This window comes from Heloderma suspectum, chromosome 1 (genome assembly GCF_057233095.1).
Source record: "Heloderma suspectum isolate Gila_16-S chromosome 1, 16-S_ref, whole genome shotgun sequence".
Lineage (NCBI taxonomy): Eukaryota > Metazoa > Chordata > Lepidosauria > Squamata > Helodermatidae > Heloderma > Heloderma suspectum.
The window spans coordinates 370,459,625-370,472,531 of record NC_139458.1 but is presented as its reverse complement, the minus strand read 5'-3'; the positions used below and the strand labels follow the sequence as shown (position 1 = coordinate 370,472,531).

The 12,907-nt window shown below is 45.0% G+C and overlaps 1 protein-coding gene across 3 annotated transcripts in view; it reads left to right on the top strand.

The window, feature by feature from the left end:
• The first annotated feature begins 924 nt into the window (after positions 1–924).
• The window catches only part of RGS7 (regulator of G protein signaling 7), a 260,822-nt gene continuing 248,839 nt past the window's right edge, over positions 925–12,907 (top strand). The window contains exons 1-2 of one of the 3 annotated variants that reach the window (XM_084832310.1): positions 925–1,239; positions 2,789–2,915. In XM_084832310.1, coding sequence (XP_084688436.1) covers positions 2,838–2,915 — 78 coding nt within the window. In that variant the 5' untranslated portion in view covers positions 925–1,239; positions 2,789–2,837. Of the gene's footprint in view, positions 1,240–2,015; positions 2,162–2,788; positions 2,916–12,907 lie in introns of those variants that run through there. The other 2 variants (XM_084832298.1, XM_084832305.1) reach the window with 2 other exon arrangements.

Below are 12,907 nucleotides of genomic sequence, written 5' to 3'. Positions count from 1 at the left end.
CAGTTGCAAAAGATCCTTTGTTGTTTTTGCAACCACAAACTAATATGGCTGTTGTTGTTGTTCAGTCGTTAAGTCGTGTCTGACTCTTCGTGACCCCATGGACCATAGCATGCCAGGCCTTCTCTGGAATTTCTATCATTATCACTTGGTCAATCAGGATCCAGTAAATAAAATGTACCCATTTTGGCAGAAGGAGTTTTGGACCAAGTTTGTGTTACACAGTAGAGCTTAGATCAATTTAAAAAAAAAAAATTAAGGAGATGATACAACTGCAATTAAGCACTTTTAAGTCCCATTGATTTAATTGGAGAGACTTAAGCTTTGAAATGAATGGGACTTAGGAATGCTTAGTTGTCATTAGGTCATGCTCTGTATTAGACACCACAGATTTTAGAATTTTGTCGAGCTTTTCAAATATGAACTCTGTGTCAGACAAACGTTTGCTTGTTTGAATTTTAGGTCCATGATTTAACTTTAAGCTAAATATATTTGGCATTATTTTTGGTTTGTCATGTTTCATACCGTAACGTTTGTGAGAGAAAAGGCTTTCAAATGATTACCTAGTAATCACCCACTCCTTTATTATCGTAATACCTACTGACCAGAGATCTGTACCTGGAAACTGGAGTGAAGGTAGCTCCCCTCCCCTACCACACCATATCAAGTGACACCACAAGAATTTTATTTCATTTCTAAACCGCCCAATAGCCAAAGCTCTTTTAATTCTGTACATTTCTCCAAATCAAATGAGAATTTCCTTCTCTATCACAAATTTGACTTCGCCATTAGATTTATGTTCCATCTTATGCTCCTGGTCTATCACCGTCGGCTTCAACCCACTTCCTAAAAGTGGGTGTGATGATTTCCAGGGTGTGATGACCTGTGTTCATTCATGGCACAGAGCGGAGCACTGACTGGCCTGTTACCGTACCGCCCTGCAGCCCTGAAAAGTGAACTTGTGATCTCGCCATCACAGGCAGCCCAAAGGAAATCGGGAACTGCAGACGGCTTTCTGAGCAGGCGGCATCTGGGTGACCTCCAATCAGGCTCGAGCTCTCTCGAGCTCTCGGCAGCTTGGATTTCAAGCCATCCCATTTATGCAAATTGACCTAATTTCCCCACTGCATTTCATGGGCAGGTTTGGCTGCTTTCAAAGCTACGCGGGCAATGCCGTACTTCCCCCTCCGGCCCGCCGTCGCCGGAGTCCTGGGCCCTCATCCTGCCGAAGTCGCTGTCGAGGTGATTGCCAAGCCCGCTGGCAAGAGCCGGTTCTGGGCTCCGTCCCCGCCCCCCGCCCCCCGCCTCGGGAGCGACGAGAGAGAGCGAGCTGTCGTCGTTGCCTCGGACCGGGGAAAGATCAGCGGTAGCAACAGCGGCGGCGGCGGCACCTTTGACGCTCCACTTCCCCACGTGACAGGCGGCCTCGCTCCGTTCCAGGGAGGGAGGGTGGGAGGGAGGTGCCGCCGCCGCCGCCGCCGCCGCCGCCGCTTCTGCAAAGCTTCGGGGGAGTCGCAAGCTCGGGAGGAGCGGCGGCGGCGGCAGAAAGCAGCCCTGTGCGCGCGCCCGCGTCGCTGAGGTGATGCCCGAGCCGCGCTCCTTCCTGCCGCCTGCTGCCGGCTGACAAGGGACCGCAAAGGGGTGCGGGGTGGGGGCAGGCAGACGAGAGGACCAAAGCTGCCGCGGTGCAGCGTGAGTGACCTTGGCCCAGGAGGTAAATAATGCGAGACGGCGGGAAGTGAGGGAATTCGGCCTCTGGCGCTCGCTGCCCGCGCGCGCGCCGCTCGCCGAACTGGGCCCGGGAGTGTGGTGCCCGCGGCGCTGTCCGCGGTGCTGAAATCACGGGCAGAGCCTCCGCGCTCACTGCAGGGCACAACAACCTCGCCTGCCATTTGCTGTGGGAAGGCTCAGGCGCACATACGCACGCTTGGAGGGCTGCGAAAACCGGCGGGGTGTGTGTGTGTGTGTGGGGGGGGGAGAGTCGGGAGGGGAAGGGGAGCGGTGCAGCGAGACCAGACAAGCCAAGGACGGAAGATCAGCATCCTCCTCCTCCTCCTCCTCCTCCTCCTTCTTCTTCTTCTCCTTATTCCTCTGAGTTCCCTGCAGCAGCCGCGGCCAGGGCCGTCTTGAGCCGGATAGCATTCTTCCCACCTGCAGGCAAAGAGTGAGGCGCAGCACGCTCTGTTGTAGTTGTGTTTGTGGAGCAGCTGTGCCATTTGAGGAGGGCGGGGTGGGACTGGAGAAAGGGGAAAGGGTCTCTTCTCGGGGCATCCCGCTAATGTGGCTTTCTCGAGCGGACACGTGCCGGTCTGTCGCAGAGGGAACCGTGTTGGGCTTGTTTATTTGTTCCTAATGAGGCGCGGAAGTCGCTTCGTCTCCTGAGTGAACGATTAAGAAGGAATGGAGCTGCTGTGTGGCCGCTCCACCTGGGAAAGGCTCTCGAGCTGAAACTTGGAGCGAAGGGCTGCAGCAGAGTGGCCAGCTTTGTGGGGAGGGTGAGAGCAACTTTTGCTAGAAAGATGCCTGCATCCCGCGGATGATGCTCGATAGCGAACTTTTCAAATGGCAACTCAGTTTAACCCTAAGAGAGGGTTGGCAAAGTTCTTGCGTGCCTTATTTGCCTGCAAAGGAAAGATGAAGGGGAAAGAGTTACTTTGGCCCAACGCACCCGTTGGGGTGGGGTCAGAGTCACGGGGGTGAGTGAAACTAGGAGAAAGTCAGAGCTGTTAATCGTCGGCACTGGAGGAGACCAGCAGAAATGTCTTACTCGGATCATTTTCATTTTTAACAGAGGCAGATTTCTCTGCAAAAGATTTACCAGCAGACCAAATCTTTGAGACATGGCACAAGGAAATAATTATGGACAGAGCAGCAATGGGGTGGCTGATGAATCCCCAAATATGTTGGTGTACAGAAAGGTAGGAAGCTTTTCAGGATATACTTGGCACTCGGGAACAGCTTTGCTCTTAATTTCTTTTCCTGACAATGAAATGACTGTCTTCTAGTGCTAGAGCATAGCATTGTTGTGTAACAATCACTTCGTATCAGTTCTTCAAGTGCACTGCTTACATCTTTATGCCTCTGTTGTATATAGTGGGGGAAACAAAGCTATGTGGAAATGAAATGTTGCCTACCAGTCAGTTGTAGTAACCTAGAAACAATATGGATATGGCAAAAGTATTCAAGATTACGTATTCTTCCTTGCATATTGGATTCATTTTACTAGAAGTACTGGAATATCTCATCAGTTTTGGCTTCCCTTTCTTTGAACACTTCCGACCCAGAATGCTCAGAGCTTTTAAAATTGTTCTGTAGCTCTGAGCCTTTTCAGCTTGAAATCAAGATAGGTTTTGAAATGAAAATATATGTCATGTAATATTAAAAATATTTATATGGCTTATTCTAGGTAATTGTTATCAATGAAAATGTGACATTTGAAATCAGACTTTTTTTCTCTATACTTGCTATGGGGGAAAATGGTGTTCTTATTTCAGTCTGTAGATATGTTAAATGGCTGTTAAAACAAGCCATTTGGTTTTGGGACAAAGAGTACGAACCTCTGAGAACCTCTTCAACACAGTGGGTCTATTGGGGGACGGGAAATGCTTCCTCTTTGAAATGATTTGTGCAAGACCAAAGCTATGGTATAAATCCTATTTATTTTGATTGAGTTCCTCAGAAGTGTTCAGTGGATTGTGTCATGTATTTACAAATAGATTTCCTAATACCATAATTGTAATAATAATAATTACACGAATAAGCAAACTTCTAAACATTGGGTTATATCCAAGAGGGACTTTGTGCTAGTGGAAAAGACTTTCACTAGTGCAAGATAGGGTGATCCCTCTACCCATTGCAGCCTCCCATGCCTTTAAGAAAACCCTGCTACTGATAGTTGGGGACGCTTCAGAATGGTATGGGATAATGGAGCAGAGGGCTTCAGTAGGTAGTGGGGATTGGTAAAAATTGGAGACTCCAACTTGTGTGAGCATAAGCACTTTCCATTAATGCCCAGCCACCGATTGGATACAACTAAGTACTGTTGTAAGTACTAAGTACTGGTAACAGAAGTCATGTGAGTGTTGCATTTTGATTAGAGGTGTTGCATAATGGATTTAAACCAGTTTAGTTTTTGAAATGCTTTGACCCCATAACATTTCTCTATTGATCCCTGTCATGGTGTTTTACCTATATTGTATGGAAATAACTTCTAGACAGATATCCATGAATTTGTTGCAGCAGATACAACAGAGAGTCCTGTAACACCTTAGAGATGAACAAATTTATTATGGCACAAGCTTTAATGGACTATAGTCCATTTTATTAGATGCAACTCATCTGATGAATCAGATTGCTTCTGATGAAGTGGACTCTACTCCACGAAAACTTTAGTATATTTCACTGAATATTCTTGCATGTGGCTATGGATACACCCCCAACAGGAATTAAAACACCAATGATCATGCTATTATTTAATTATGATGGTGATGACGATAATAATAATTACAAAAACTAATGGAGCAATCCTATACATAACTAATTAGTGGTGTAGTTGAGCCAGAGCTTGTAGGGTCAAAGGGCTGGGATGTTTTGATTAGCAGAGACAATTACATCATTTGCCAGCCCCTCAGACTTGCCTGTTCCCACTGAGTTTACCTGCAATCCTCAATAGTAGCTGGGAGGAAATGGATTTTCCCAGCAACAATATATTGTTGTGAACTATCCCTGTTGTGCTGCAAAGTATTTGAGGTAGCTTGGTCTTTAATGGTCAATGAAAGCTCATTAGCGTTACAAAAGACGTCTCCTGATGGAGATTAAAAACTGCTAGAACTAGTTTGTTGACTTTGAGATAAACTGTTACTTGCTGGTGCTAGGAAAAGAAACTCCTGGAAAATCTTGAGCTAGTGGTCTTGTGCTGATTGGGGATATGCTTCTGCACTTCAGAATTTGCCACTGCAGCACGGCTCAGAAGCACATCTCATTGAGTTCAGCGAGATGTACTCATAGGTAAGCGTGTGTAGGATTGCAGCCTAAGCTTCTTTTATTTCTGTTTTTAAAATCTTAATATATCAGTAATACAAAAACCAAACAAAGCACAACTAAAAGTGAGAATCGAAAGCACCACTGCTATCCATCTGGAGTTATAATTGTCGGATATCTAAGGCTGTAATCTTGAATACACTTATCAGGGACTAAACACACTTACACTAGGACTTACTTCTGAGTAAACATGTTTATGATTACATTGCAAGGCTATACTTCAATATGCTGAGCACACAAGGACTATCTCGTTCCCAGTAGGTTCTAGTGGATTCCTGTGAATATTGGGCAGCAGTTTCCATTTCTCCAACTTAGGTGCCTAACATTAATTTCCTCTTCAAACGCAGGGTGCACAAGATCCATGAAAGTCAATTTAGATTGATTTAGGGTGCAGTCCCTATATTTATACAGAAAAAAAGTCCTACAACTCCCACTGTTCCCCAGCCAGCCATGCTATACAGGACGCTGGTGACAATATTTACAGCTAACTGTGTACATGCATATTTATTGTTTTGCAAGAATTTAGGAAAATGCAGACAAAAAGAATATCTAGCATGGCCTACTTCTGAATTTGTAAAGGATATTTCAGTACACTGAGTGCACATGGGGAGTTTGCTGTACAAGCAAAGTACTATTTAATGTGTGAACACTTAACAAATGAAATGAGAAGAGCAAGACAAGGTGAAAATTTATAAACAGTGTTGTATTGTGCTCCATAACTTTGAAGTTAGGTGTGATCTGGATATTTTTTTTTCTTACCTCACTATATTTTTTGGCATACTTTTGTTTCTGTTTCATTGCTGAATCTTATTTCTTCTTTAAATGTCTAACACGTATTGGGAAGCCAAATTATAGAGTTCATTTCATAGTTTTCTGTGAAATATTTCAGTGATTCACATTTAGAACTGGTGTTTTGATGTATCTTTTCACTTCTCATTAGAATTGCTAATTGCAATTAGCAATTATTGCTCTTCAATAGAAGAGTTTTTCATTCTCTTTAAGAATATCTCATGATCTTCTTTAATATATGTGGTGGTACAAGGTATTTATGGAGGTCTGATTTATTTCTGTGCTTTGAGGGTAAGCTTTTTTTTTTAATAGAATGCCAGCTGCATTACTCTTTTAAGTTGTTGTTGTTGTTGTTCAGTCGTGTCCGACTCTTCGTGACCCCATGGACCGTAGCATGCCAGGCCTTCCTGTCCTGCGCTCTCTCCCGGAGCGTACTCAAGTTCATATTCATTGCATCGGTGATGCTATCTAGCCATCTCATCCTCTGCCGTCCCCTTCTCCTTTTGCTTTCAGTCTTTCCCAGCATCAGGGTCTTTTCCAGAGAGTTTTCTCTTCGCATTAGGTGGCCAAAATATTTGAGCTTCAGCTTCAGTGTCTGTCCTTCCAATGAGCAGTCAGGGTTGATTTCCTTTAGGATGGACTGATTTGACCTCCTTGCAGTCCAGGGGACTCGTAAGAGTCTTCTCCAGCACCACAGTTCGAAAGCATCAATTCTTCTGCGCTCAGCCTTCCTTATAGTCCAGCTCTCACAGCCATACATTACTACTGGGAAAACCATAGCTTTGATTAGACGGACCTTTGTCGGCAAGGTGATGTCTCTGCTTCTTACTATGCTGTCTAGGTTTGCCATAGCTTTCCTCCCAAGGAGCAAGCGTCTTTTAATTTCATGGCTACAGTCACCGTCTGCGGTGATCTTGGAGCCCAAGAAAATAAAATATGTCACTGCTTCCATTTCTTCCCCTTCTATATGCCAGGAAGTGATGGGGCCACATGCCATGATCTTCGTTTTGCTAATGTTGAGTTTCAAACCAGCTTTTGCACTCTCCTCTTTCACCCTCAACAAGAGGCTCTTTAGATCCTCTTCGCTTTCTGCCATTAGGGTGGTATCGTCTGCATATCGGAGGTTGTTGATAATTCTCCCAGCAATCTTAATTCCGACCTGTGATTCATCCAACCCGGCATTTCTGATGATGTACTCTGCATATAAGTTAAATAAGCAGGGTGACAATATGCAGCCTTGTCGTACTCCTTTCCCAATTTTGAACCACTCGGTTGTTCCATGTCCGGTTCTTACTGTTGCTTCTTGACCCTCGTACAGGTTTCTCAGGAGACAGGTAAGGTGGTCTGGTACTCCCATCACTTTCAGAATTTGCCACAGTTTGTTGTTATCCACACAATCAAAGGCTTTAGCGTAGTCAATGAAGCAGAAATAGACATTTTTCTGGAATTCTCTTGCTTTCTCCATGATGCAGCGAATGTTGGCGATTTGATCTCTAGTTCCTCTGCCTCTTCGAAACCCAGCTTGTACTTCCGGTAGTTCTCGGTTCGCATACTGCTGAAGCCTAGCTTGTAGGATTTTGAGCATCACCTTGCTGGCATGTGAAATGAGCGCAATTGTGCGGTGGTTTGAGCACTCTTTGGCATTGCCCTTTTTTGGAATTGGAATGTAAACTGACCTTTTCCAGTCTTGCGGCCATTGTTGAGTGTTCCAAATGTGTTGGCATATTGAATGCAGCACTTTAACAGCATCATCTTTTAGGATTTTAAATAGCTCAGCTGGAATACTGTCATCTCTGCTAGCTTTGTTGTTACTAATGCTTCCTAAGGCCCATTTGACTTCACTCTCGAGGATGTCCGGCTCAAGTTCAGTGACCGCACTATCATGGCTATCAGGGACATTCAGATCTTTCCTGTATAGTTCTTCTGTGTATTCTTGCCACCTCTTCTTAATCTCATCTGCTTCTGTTAGGTCCCTGCCTTCTTTGTCCTTTATCATGCCCATCTTTGCACAAAATGTTCCCTTGAGATCTCCGATTTTCTTGAATAGATCTCTAGTCTTTCCCATTCTATTGTTTTCCTCGATTTCTTTGCATTGTTCATTTAAGAAGGCCTTCTTGTCTCTCCTTGCTATTCTCTGGAACTCTGCATTCAGTTGGATATATCTTCCCCTTTCTCCCTTGCTTTTCGCTTCCCTTCTTTCCTCAGCGACTTGTAAAGCCTCCTCAGACAGCCACTTTGCTTTCTTGCATTTCTTTTTCTTTGGGATGGATTTCATTGCTGCCTCCTGAACAATGTTACGGACCTCCGTCCATAGTTCCTCAGGCACTCTGTCTATCAGGTCTAATCCCTGAAATCTATTCCTCACCTCCACTGTATATTCATGAGGGATATGATTGAGGTCAAACCTGAATGGTTTAGTGATTTTCCCTACGTTCTTCAATTTAAACCGAAATTTTGCAACAAGAAGCTCATGATCTGAGCCACAGTCAGCTCCAGGTCTTGTTTTGACTGACTGTATAGAGCTTCTCCATCTTTGGCTGCAAAGGACATAATCAATCTGATTTCGATATTGACCATCTGGTGATGTCCATGTGTAGAGTCGTCTCTTGTGCTGTTGGAAAAGAGTGTTTGCTATGATCAGCATGTTCTCTTGGCAAAACTCTATGAGCCTTTGTCCTGCTTCATTTTGTACCCCAAGGCCATGCTTGCCTGTTATCCCGGTGATTTCTTGACTTCCTACTTTAGCATTCCAATCCCCTATGATGAAGAGGACATCTTTTTTTGGTGTTAGTTCTAGAAGGTGTTGTGGGTCTTCATAGAACCAATCAACCTCAGCTTCTTCGGCATCAGTGGTTGGGGCATAGATTTGAATTACTGTGATGTTGAATGGTTTGCCTCGGATTCGTACTGAGATCATTCTATCATTTTTAAGATTATACCCCAGTACTGCTTTTCCCACCCTTTTGTTGACTATGAGTGCTACTCCATTTCTTCTATGGGATTCTTGCCTGCAATAGTAGATATGATGGTCACCTGAATTAAATTCACCCATGCCTGTCCATTTTAGTTCGCTGATTCCCAAGATGTCGATGTTCAATCTTGCCATCTCATGTTTGACCACCTCCAGCTTACCTTGATTCATTGATCTGACATTCCAGGTTCCTAAACAATATTGTTCTTTACAGCATCGGATTTTCTTTTCACCACCAGACACATCCACAGCTGAGTGTCCTTTCGGCTTTGGCCCAGCCGCTTCACTCTTGCTGGCGCTACTTGAAAATACCCTCTGCTCTTCCCCAGTAGTATATTGGACACCTTCCGACCTGAGGGGCTCATCTTCCGGCGTCATATCTTTTAGCCTTGTGATACGTTCCATGGGGTTTTCTTGGCAAGAATACTGGAGTGGGTTGCCATTTCCTTCTTCAGTGGACCACATTTTGTCAGAACTCTCTGCCATGACCTGTCCGTCTTGGGTGGCCCTGCACGGCATAGCTTATAGCTTCACTGAGTTACGCAAGCCCCTTCGCCACAACAAGGCAGTGATCCATGAAGGGGACTCTTTTAAGATGTCATCCTAATTATAAAAGAACACACATTTTTTCACATAGTTGGTGCTGGGCTACATTTGGGAAAAGCATATATTTTCCTGCTAGTAGTTTGTGATGGATATGAACATTGTTTATTTTTATTTCCTACTCAACTTATTCCAGTTACCATTTAAAAGTGGATTGAGCTATAAGAACAGAGGAGTTGCTAATATTCAGACTTTTCTTTTTTATTTGGAGAGAAAACTCATATCCTTACCCTCCTCCCCGCACACCACATACCTGCAGCCATTTCTTGGAGTTAGACGTGTGGCAAACTGTATAGCTATTATACCCTCAGTCTTCAAAAACGTAATATTGCATCAGGGAAGAATATATCTGGCTTACTGTGAGGCTTTGCTTATTTCCACTTTTATGATAAAAGGAAAAGTGGAGATCTTTTGTATTTCTTTCTTTAGTGTTGACTTAAACTTACCTTTTGCTCCATTATAATGTCAGAAATTATGAGCTCTATAGTTTCCTTGGCTATTCTATCAGTTATTCAAGCCTCTTCAACACTGCTCCAGCCTTTTTAATTGCAGTCACCCTTGCATGACTCATTAGTGGTATCATTGTTGACTGTGACCTTGGTAGTCTGTATTTGCTGACATTAAATACTTAGGCCAGAACAGAGTAAAGAATTAGGCATGTTTAAGCCCACACAAATCAATAGCCTTAAACACACTTTCCTTTGTGTTGGACTCTGCCCTAGGACTAGAGTCCTTTCACATCCATGCCAATAGTCTGAATTATACTGGCCAAATGTTTTAATATGTGGAGTCAGCCAGCAGAGTAAACCCCAGACTGCACAGATCTGTATATAAAATGGGTCCAAGAATTCATGTTTTTTTCTAAAATGTTAGAGTTGATTCAAAGTATGCTGACCCTTCCCCCATGATGGCACTTGACAACAGTGGGGCATTTAAACACACTGAAGGCAGGGTAGGGTCAGGTGTTTTCAGCCTATAGGAATTTCACAGCTCAGTGCTGTGGGGCTCCAATCAGGACCTGTGAGTCAAGCACTGGGTTCCTTGCTCATAAGAATATAAGAAGAGCCCTGCTGGATCAGACCAAGGGTCCATCTAATCCAGTATTGTGTTCACACATGGAAAACCCACAAGCAGGGCATGAGTGCAACAACACTATCCTTGTGCTACCTAAATGGCTTGGGGCCAGGTTATCTGAAGGATCACTTCCTCCCATATTTGCCGCCTGGACCCTAAGATCATCTTCAAGGGTCCTTCTCTGGGAGCCCCTGCCAAAGGAAGTGAGGCGGGTGGCTACTAGGAAGAGGGCCTTTTCTGCTGTGGCACCCTGATTGTGGAATGAGCTCCCTAGAGAAGTTTGCCTGGCATCTACATTGTACTCCTTACGGTGCCACCTTTTTATTTCCCCAGTATTTTAGCATTTTAGCTTCCTAGTCTTTTTGCTCTGGTGTTTTAAATCTGTATATTAAATCTCTGTATTGCTGCTAGGTTTTATTCTGGTTGTACTGCTATATTGTGGTTTTAAGCTTTCATATGTAATATTGTTTTATGCTGCACCTTGTTATTTTAATTTTTGTGAACCACCCAGAGACCTTTGGTTATTGGGTGGTATAGAAATGAAATGAATGAATGAATGAATGAATGAATAAATAAATACCAGTGCTGTCGGTCAGATGGAGTACAGGCAATTTGAGTTGGGAGATGAGCACTACAGCCCAGAATCCATCTGATTCTGGGATTTGGGTGATCCCAGACAGCTAATCCCACACCACCATGTGGTACAGACTTCTCAGATCAACTGTACTCCCTCTGTTTGGGCACCCCATCACTGATGCCAGGCTTTCCATCTGCACCATCAGACTACCCGACTGCTTGTAGGGATGGACGAAAGTCCCTTACCTGATCACGCAGCTTGCTTCGCGGTGGGGGGGAGGCGCTCCGTCCCTCCCCCCAAAATTCTGGGTGGGGGGGAGGTGCCCCATCCCTCCCCGTTGAAATTCTGGCCGGGGGAGAGGCGCCCCGTCCCTCCGGCTGCGAAACCTCTTCTCCTGCCAGGACGCAAATGGCGGCGGCTGTAGCCGCTGCCGTTTGCATCCTTGCAGTCAGCCGGGATAGGCAACGTAAATGTTTATGTAGCCTATCACGGCTGACTTTGGGGGGAAAAAAAAGCGCGTATGCAAATGGCGGCACCCATGGGCGCCGCCATTTGTATTCCTTATTTGGGCACGTGTAGTCTACGTAAACATTTACGTAGACTATGGCAAAAATAAGGGTAACGCTATTTGCGTTGCCCTTATTTTCGCCGTAGTCCAAATAAATGTTTACGTAGACTACACGTGCCCAAATAAGGAACGCAAATAGCGGCGCCCATGGGCGCCGCCATTTGCACATGCGCTTTTTTTTCCCTCCCCAAAGTCAGCCGTGATAGGCTACGTAAACATTTACGTAGCCTATCACAGTGTTTTTTGAAAATCTAGCCATGATAGGCTACGTAAATCTTTACGTAGCCTATCACGTTTGTTGTTGTTGTTGTTGTTGTTTTATTTGGAAATGGCGGCGGCGGCAGACCAGCCGCCACCGCCACGCTGCTGCCGCACCGCCGCCGCACCGCCTCTGGGAGCCGCCGCCACCAGGGACATTTGACAAAGGTAAGTCCCATTCCAGGGGGTGGCGGGGGGTGGCGGACCATTTCTCCACCAATTTCGGGGGGCCGAATGCATTGGCATTCAGCCTCCCGGAGATTCGTGGAGAAATTCTCTGACATCCCTAATTGGGCCAACCTACACTTGGATTTTTTTTTAGCTTCCAATAAGGTTTCACTGCTTGTCTTTCAAACTATGCAGGACCTGCCTCAAATTGGGACCAGAATTTCCCACTTCTGTGCTTCTGCTTTCAATACCCTGATATCCCGGTATTTCCCATTCATGTGCTCTGCTCTTCCATGTTCATTATATAAGGTCATAGTCCCCTCCCACGCCTGGCTATATATGGCGGCGTTTGTATTTCCCTCCTGTCCAGTCACAGCTCTAGATGCCCCCATCTGGTCTTCCAGCTACTGATAGCATAGCTTCCTTAGCATTGGAAGTTTTATCACCAACTAGCTGCCTGCTCTTGTCTGATCTGGGAAGCTAAGCCAGGTCAGCCCTGGCCAGAATTTTGGATGGGCAACTGCCTGGGAATCAGGCTTCAGGGGGTTGTTCTCTCCCTTCAAATGACACTAACTTTTACCTCCTTCTATCCCTTGCTTTGGATTTTTTTTTTTAAATTAAAGATAACAACTGAGTGCCTTTAGACATGTTGCCTTCCCCCCCTCCCCCCCATTCTAGCTTAACTGGTGCTGTAATGTTTTCTTGTGGCCCAAATCCTGGGCACTCACTTACTCAGGAGTAAGCCACATTGAACTCAAGGGAACTTACTACTGAGTAGACATAAGATCGCGCTGTAAGTGATTTTTTTAAAAAAAAAATTAAGGCATTATCTTCAAATCTTCGAAGAATAGGCCTTCTCCAG